General features: G+C 37.2%; 1 protein-coding gene and 1 pseudogene across 1 annotated transcript; both read left to right on the top strand.

The window, feature by feature from the left end:
- Positions 1-1,021: 1,021 nt before the first annotated feature.
- On the top strand, positions 1,022-4,884 carry LOC138421045 (olfactory receptor 4A15-like; annotated as a pseudogene).
- Positions 4,885-7,015: 2,131 nt separating this feature from the next.
- On the top strand, positions 7,016-7,942 carry LOC138420481 (olfactory receptor 4C3D-like). Its single transcript, XM_069553713.1, has one exon. It carries the CDS (start codon positions 7,016-7,018, stop codon positions 7,940-7,942), a length of 927 nt encoding a protein of 308 aa, XP_069409814.1.
- Positions 7,943-8,200: the final 258 nt, after the last annotated feature.

Consider the following 8,200-nt stretch of genomic DNA (forward strand, 5'->3'; position numbering starts at 1 on the left):
TTGGCAGGGCCGGGGCAGGATTGAGGGAGCTTCCTAGGTGGCTGAGTGGTAAAATATCCACTTGCCAATTCAAGAGAAACAGGAGACATGGGTTTGATTCCTGGGTCTGGAAGATTCCCTGGAGGAAGAAATGGCAACCACTCTAATTTTTTTTTTCACTCTAATATTTTTGCCTGAGGAATTCCATGGGCAGAGGAAGGAGTCTGGCATACTATAGTCAATGGAGTCACAAAGAGTCAGACAGAGCTAGTGACTGAGCACACATGTTGTGTGTGTGTGTGTGTGTGTGTGTGTATTTACAAACAAAACATTGCTTTCATTGTATTTTCTTGGATGGGAAGAAGTTCATACATTTATCTGTTCTCAGGTGCTTTCTTATGTGTTTTGAAATTCATTGTAAATAAGTGGAATCTTATCAGCATTTATTGAGCACTTATGATGTCCCTGGTTTTTTCCCTGCAGAGGGCGACTGACTGATTTTGGAGCTCATAGCAACTCAGAAAGGCTGCTATTTAAGCATCAGCTTACAATTTTATGCCCCATGCCTAGGTATTACTTTATGTAAATATGTAAATAAAGCTATTAGGGATTTGATTGTTTTCATGGTATATTTCAGAATGCCAAAATTGCTCTCAAAAAAAAAAAAAAGAAAAGAAAAGAAAGGAAAGGAAAGAAATGATATATAAAGTTAAAACATTTGGTGTTTGTGAGAGGTATTCTAGAGAAAGCAACTTTCTTGTCATTTGGTACGTCAACTCACACCCACTCATATATACTTCCCAGTTAGAATACTGAAGTCTCACCACTATAGTTTAAGCAAGGAATTTGATAAAATGAATGAAGTGCTGTGGGAAAAGTGTCCAATTCTGATATTCTATAATTTCTATGTGTGAGATCTCATGGAGCCAACACTGTTGAGTAAGGCACCACGTATTTGACACAAAGCTTGCAATCCTCTGAAGTTATTACTGGCCATTTGTTTGTAGCCTCTGACACTCGATTCACAGCTTCAGAAGCACACATGGAAAATAGGAACAATGTGACAGAGCTTGTCCTCCTGGGGCTCACACAAAATCCTGAGATGCAAAAAGTTCTATTTGTCCTATTCTTACTTATCTACATTGCAACAGTATTGGGCAATGTGCTTATCATGGTGACCATTGCAGCCAGCAGGTCACTTGGTTCCCCCATGTATTTTTTCCTGGCTTCTTTATCATTTATAGATCCTGTCTATTCTACTACTGTTACTCTCAAAATGATCACTGACTTTGCTTCATGAGGAAAAGACTATTTCCTTCCAGTCTTGTATGACTCAGGTCTTTATAGATCATTTATTTGCTGGTGCTGAAGGCATTCTTCTGGTGGTGATGGCCTATGTAGCCATCTCCAAACCTCTTCATTATTTGATCATTATGAATCAGGCGGTGTGTGTCCTCATGTTGCTGGTGGCCTGGACTGGAGGCTTTCTGCACTCACTGTTTCAATTGCTGTATATTTCTCATCTCCCTTTCTGTGGCCCCAATGTGATTGACAACATTGTCTGTGACATATACCCTTTACTGAAACTAACTTGCTTTGATACCCACCTCACTGGATTCTTTATGACAGCTAATGGAGGAGCAATTTGCACTGTTGTCTTCTTCATCCTCTTAGTGTCCTATGGTGTCATAATACAATCCCTGAAGACTCATGGTTTGGAAGAGAATCACAAAGCCTTCTATACCTGTGCCTCCCGAATGATGGTGGCCATTTTATTCTTTGTTCCCTGTATCGTCCTATATGCCAGGCCTAATTCAACCCTACCCATTGATAAATCGGAGAAGGCAATGGCAACCCACTCCAGTACTCTTGCCTGGAAAATCCCATGGATGGAGGAGTCTGGTAGGCTGCAGTCCATGAGGTCGCTAAGAGTCGGATACAACTGAGTGTCTTCCCTTTTACTTTTCACTTTTATGCACTGGAGAAGGAAATGGCAACCCACTCCAGTGTTCTTGCCTGGAGAATCCCAGGGATGGGGGACCCTCATGAGTGGCTGTCTATAGGGTCGCACAGAGTCGGACACGACTGACATGACTTAGCAGCAGCAGCAGCGGCGGCAGCAGCATTGATAAATCCATGACTGTGGTTTTAACTTTCATAACTCCCATGTTGAACCCTTTAATCTACACCCTGAGAAATGCAGAAGTTAAAAATGCCATGAGGAAACTTTGGAGTAAAAATGTGACTTTAGTTGGAAGAGGTTGTGTAGGACATGATATTCTTTTTTTTTTTTTTTTGATAATCAATGAATATTTTCAGTATCAGTAATTACAACTAAAAAATAATTTTCTTTGGGTTACTTAAACTACTTATTCCTGAAACCGCTATATGATCTAATCCTTATCCTAGTGGAATAGTTTATGGATCTTAAACACCAAGAGAATTGCATAGCTTCAATCTCTTATAGATGAAATCATACTGTGTTAAGATTTTATAGTGGAATCTGATAAAAAAATAAATTTAAAATTTCAAAGACAGGATCATAGTTGCATTTTCAAATCTGTGAAAAATGAATTTTTTTAGCATATACTCTGATTGTGCCATATGGTTGATTTTGTATATTCTGATCAAATTTTGAACTGAAAAATTAAATTGTTCAGCCCCAGTCTCTATATATCTGGATCACTTGACCTCCTCCAATAATTGAAATACATATTTAAGTCATTCACATCACATAAGGCCTCAGAGTCCACCTGCATTAAATTAAAATGTCTAGGTACATGGTTGTTTTTTTTTTTAGCACAATGAGGGTTTAACATTCTGGAAACAGATTATTCTGATTTATATAATGAATGATAATCTGATTCTCTGTAAGCTGTATGTTCTTGACTTAAAAGACTAATTAGAAGTTGTCTTGCTTTTGGCAATTGCTCTATATCAGACTTGGAAATCAGATACTATTTTATAAGCATCCTATTTAAGGCTCTAGAATTACATGTTTCCTGTTAGAACTCAATTTACAGCACAGATACTAAGTCCTAAAATATGCCTTCATCCTTTCTCAATTCTACTTGGATTCATCACATGTACTTAGCAATATTAACGCCTCCACATACCTGACACACGTTAAATTAAGTTTCCTTTATTTTTCAGTGTGAGAAATAAAAAAGTATTTTAAATCTTTTAATCAGAAAGAAATCTAGGACACTAGCTTCAGGATTAGGAGATGTGAGTTTTAATTTTTACTATACAGTCATTTAGGAGAAGGCAATGGGGACCCACTCCAGTACTCTTGCCTGGAGAATACCATGGATGGGGGAGCCTGGTAGGCTGCAGTCCATGGGGTCGCGAAGAGTCGGACACGACTGAGCGACTTCACTTTCACTGTTCACTTTCATGCATTGGAGAAGGAAATGGTAACCCACTCTAGTGTTCTTGCCTTGAGAATCCCAGGGACGGGGGAGCCTGGTAGGCTGCCGTCTATGGGGTTCCACAGAGTCGGACATGACTGAAGCGACTTTGCAACATACCATTATTTTATTCCATAACCTTTACATTTCTAAAAGTAATTTACTTAGGTGATTTGGAAGCTGTTTCCAAGTTCTGTGATTCTTCCCATGCCAATAACTTGCTATAAGTATTTTTATATTTGCTTGTACTTCTATTAGAAGTAAAATTATCTCATTCCCCCAAACTTTTCTATTTCTGATAAATAACATAAGAAATACCTTCCTGGTATAAAAGTGTTTTAGGATTGGATTAATACATGTTGCCTCTGGGCGACAGGATGAAATGATTGGATGGTATCACTGAAGCAATGGACATGAGTTAGAGAAACCTCTGGGAGATATTGAAAGATAGGGAAGCCTGGTGTCCTGCAGTTCATGGGGTCGCAAACAGTTGAGACATGACTTATTGACTGAACAACAATAAGACATACAAACTCTACTTGAGTGCTTTGTTGTTTTGAGAACATGTTCTTGCACCTACCCAAATACATAAAGCTGCTACCCAAGTACATAAAGCTGCCAAGAGAACACTTTGACAGGTACCTGGTTTATGTGAAATTAGTCCCTGAGTCTATCAAAGGTCAAAGCACACCTCAACTAGTTTCTGATCAACAGTGATATGATCCATATATAATCTCTTCTGTTTTCATTCTGTTTTACCTTTCAAGTTTGAGAATCTGTGTTGCTGTGTTTTCAGGATTTTGAACTATTCTATCTTTGCATTTGTATTCTGGGAACAGGCTTTCCTGGTATAGATCCAAGAAACTCCTTTTTGAAAAATTATTTTCATGGACATGAATGGTAGATCTATTAAAAAATAAAATATCATAATAAAAAATAAAAAAATAGATACCCACCTGTTTACATATTTAATATTTAATATTCAGACTCCATATTTAAGCTCATTTACTATCAAATATCTAAGTTCATATGTGGTCAAATTTTTTTTTTCCTCTCATCATGTTTTGTTTTCATGTAGACATCAGGATGAAGTTTACAAAGATGTACTCTGTAAAAGTTCATCTCTGATGTTCAGTTACCTTACTTGAGATAATCGGCTTGTTGGCAAGACCTGGTAATGATGATGAAATATCCCTTGGGTTTAATTAGTCACAGGTAAGTAACTTCATAGACTTTGCTCCCAAACAGGATATATGGTAACACTTTTGAGGCTCAAGAGAAAGCCCTTCTCCACAGGTACTGTTTATATATCAAAAAAACACTTACTGTATCTGAATTAGTTGATGCTTTTAATATTGAAATTTACTTCTTTTTTGGTGCACTAACAGCTGCCTGGGGCCCTGGCTGTAGACCTATGTCAGACAAGTTCATGGGTGAGATTCCCCAGCTCGCCCCCCGGACAGGACATTATACAGTCATAGAATATCAGGTTTAAATGGATTATACAAATCATATAATCACCTCTCACACCCACCAGTCTAAGATTTAAATCTCTTTTAAGCATGTCAATCATCAAGAAAAATAGGTTTAAGTACAGTGCTATCAATTTAGAAGTAAAAATATATCAGACTTCTTCTTACTGATATTTATTTATCACCTCTGTTAAAATGATACATTATTCAAAAATATGTAATATATTTTAGTTATCCCTTTCCCCAATGTTCAGCATTCTGTGTGGTTTCTAAATTTTCCACAGCTTTTAATAACTGTGTTGAACATATTTGAACATTTAATTTTTCTGTTTTTAAAAATTTTTTCCATTAAGTTATTTCTAGAGAGAGTATTTTGGAGTCAAAGAAAAAAGACAGAATAATTTCTATTTTTTTCAGTTATGTCTGAATAAATTTTATTAGTTATATCTAATTCTTACTTTTTCTATTCACTATACTTTTTATGATCTGCTGAGAAACTCCACCTCAGAATAAGGAAATTCAGTGAAGCTGCTGTACTTTGTTTTCACATATGTATAGAATTTTCATCTTGGAAAAAAGAATAGTTTTTTTTTTTAATTATGTTTATGTTTTCTCTTTTCTTTGGAAAATGTATGTCTCACCTGTCCTCATCATATTAGTAATACAGTATCTTGTAACCAAGAATGATTGATGATGGATGCTATGGGAAGATGGGAAAAGAAGGCAGGGGAATTTCTGTAGCAGAAACATAATGGAGTGGGAGGGTGACTCATATCAAGGATGGATGCCTTGCTGCTATTTGGTGATGAAATTTCAGGGAAAGGATTACAAAGAAATTTAATAGGCACATTTTTTATGACTCTATGTAAACACATACACATTACTATATATAGTCATATCCAGTAAATACTTGTTGAATGGATGAACTTGTAATATTAATAATTACTTATACAAACAGATTATATATGTTTTTGGGTATATATGCATAGTTACTTTATCTCATCCAGCAGAGTCTTTATATTTTTCACATCAAATCTCTATTTTTAAAACTTTGAAAATAATGATTTTCTTTGATTGATAAATTTTATTTTACTGCACACCTATGTCACAGTTTTTTATATGTCTACTGAAGCTGTACATTTACTGAATGTAACTATGTTAAATTGCATGTGGAACAGGATTTTGAAGAATTAAAAATATTAATTAATAAATATTGTAATTATCCTGAAAGTAAAATTACCCAGTAATATAATCTTTCCTAGAGGCAATTAATATTTTCATACTTACCCCATAAAGTGTGTCAGAAATTATTAAAGTGGAATGCAGCTTCCTTTCAAATGTTTATTTTTGTTTTTCATAAAAAGTAATGATAAGCAGAGCTGGAGGACAAGAACACTTGAATTCTTCTGGATTTATAATCTGTGGAAGAAGGCATACTCTTACCCATGAACGACAACTCGGAAAGCATTTACTCATCATCTAACAGGTTTCAGAGACTGTAGAAATCCTGCCAGGCACTGTGATAGGCACAGTTAGTAAATACACTTGAATAGCATATGTGCTCCGGTAGGTAAAACGGACAGTGTGTTACCAAAGACTTATATCCATTTCCCTAAACCGCCTGCTTGTGATAGATTTATTGATGTGTCTTTCTTTTCACAGTTAGATCTAAGAATTCAAATGTAAATTCTCACGGAAAAGAGAAGAGCTCTAACACCTGTGGGACACCTCTCAGCTTTGGAGATACATCTGAGAATTACAATTTGTAACCTCACATACACAAAGGAGGGCTTGAAATCAAGGAACACTGAGATGACATGGCAGAGTTGCAAGCAGCTGAAATCAGGAGGAGAATCTAGGTTTCATGTAGGGAACCCAGTATTTTCTCAGTAAACTACACATCACGTGTTTCCCTCCAGATGTTTTACAAGTGACAGGTGCTGGGTGTCTGAAAAGGTGGAACACATCATGAAAAAAAATAAGAATGATTTGAAACAATTACTGGGGCAAAACTGCCAAGGACTTGAGCCACAGCTATAGTGACTGCTCTGTTTTGTTCTAAGAAATTCAGACCACAAACCTTTCATGATTAACAGGTGCCAGTTTTTATTCCTTTGTAGGTAATTCAGGCCCCAAGAAGGTATTACTTCCTAAATGGATGTTCTTATACCTCCTAACAATGTGACTGAATTTATTCTCTTGGGACTCACACAGAATCCACTCTTGCAGAAAATACTCTTCATTGTGTTTTTGTTTATTTTCCTATTCACTGTTATGGCCAACTTGCTCATTGTCATTACCATCTCCCTCAGCCCCATACTTTCTGCTCCCATGTACTTCTTTCTCACTTACTTGGCCTTCATAGATGCCTCCTACACATCCGTTACCACCCCTAAATTGATCACTGACCTGCTGTACCCTAGGAGAACCATCTCCTTGGGTGGCTGCCTGACTCAGCTCTTTCTGGAGCACTTCTTGGGAGGATCAGAAATCATACTCCTCATCGTCATGGCCTATGACCGCTATGTGGCCATCTGCAAGCCTCTGCACTACACAATCATCATGCGACAGGGGCTCTGCAAGCTCCTGGTGGTGGTAGCCTGGATCGGGGGGATTATGCATGCCACTGCGCAGATTGTTTTCATGGTCAACTTGACCTTCTGTGGTCCCAACATCTTCGATCACTTCATGTGTGACCTCTTTCCACTGCTAAAGTTTGCCTGCAGTGACACCTACAAGCTTGGTATGCTGGTGGCAGCCAACAGTGGGGCCATGTGTTTGCTCATTTTTTTCATGCTCCTCGTCTCGTACACAGTCATCCTGAACTCCCTGAAATCCTACGGCTCTGAAGGACGACACAAGGCTCTTTCTACATGTGGCTCCCATTTTACAGTAGTGGTGCTCTTTTTTGTCCCTTGTATATTCACCTACATGCGTCCTGTGGCCACCTATCCTGTGGACAAGTGGGTGGCTGTGTTCTTTGCAATCCTCACTCCCATGTTAAATCCTATCATTTATACAGTGAGAAACACAGAGGTGAAAAATTCCATGATGAATTTGATGAAGAGGAGAATAAAGTAGACTGTTCATGAAGCCAATAGTATGATGATTTATCTATGTAGAGAGGATTATATCTATTGTAAAATATGAAAAAAAAACAATTAATAAAATTTGCAGATCATTGACATTAAAAAAGGCCCAGAAACTAAAATTTGTTTAATGCTTAATGGATAGGTACTTTGCCAGGTGCTTTTTATAACTTTTAATGTACTCTGCCAAGGCTTTAACATTCATGTGCATAGATTTAGGATGTGCAATAGGAAAAACACCTATGAATGC

Source organism: Ovis canadensis, chromosome 15 (genome assembly GCF_042477335.2).
Source record: "Ovis canadensis isolate MfBH-ARS-UI-01 breed Bighorn chromosome 15, ARS-UI_OviCan_v2, whole genome shotgun sequence".
NCBI lineage: Eukaryota > Metazoa > Chordata > Mammalia > Artiodactyla > Bovidae > Ovis > Ovis canadensis.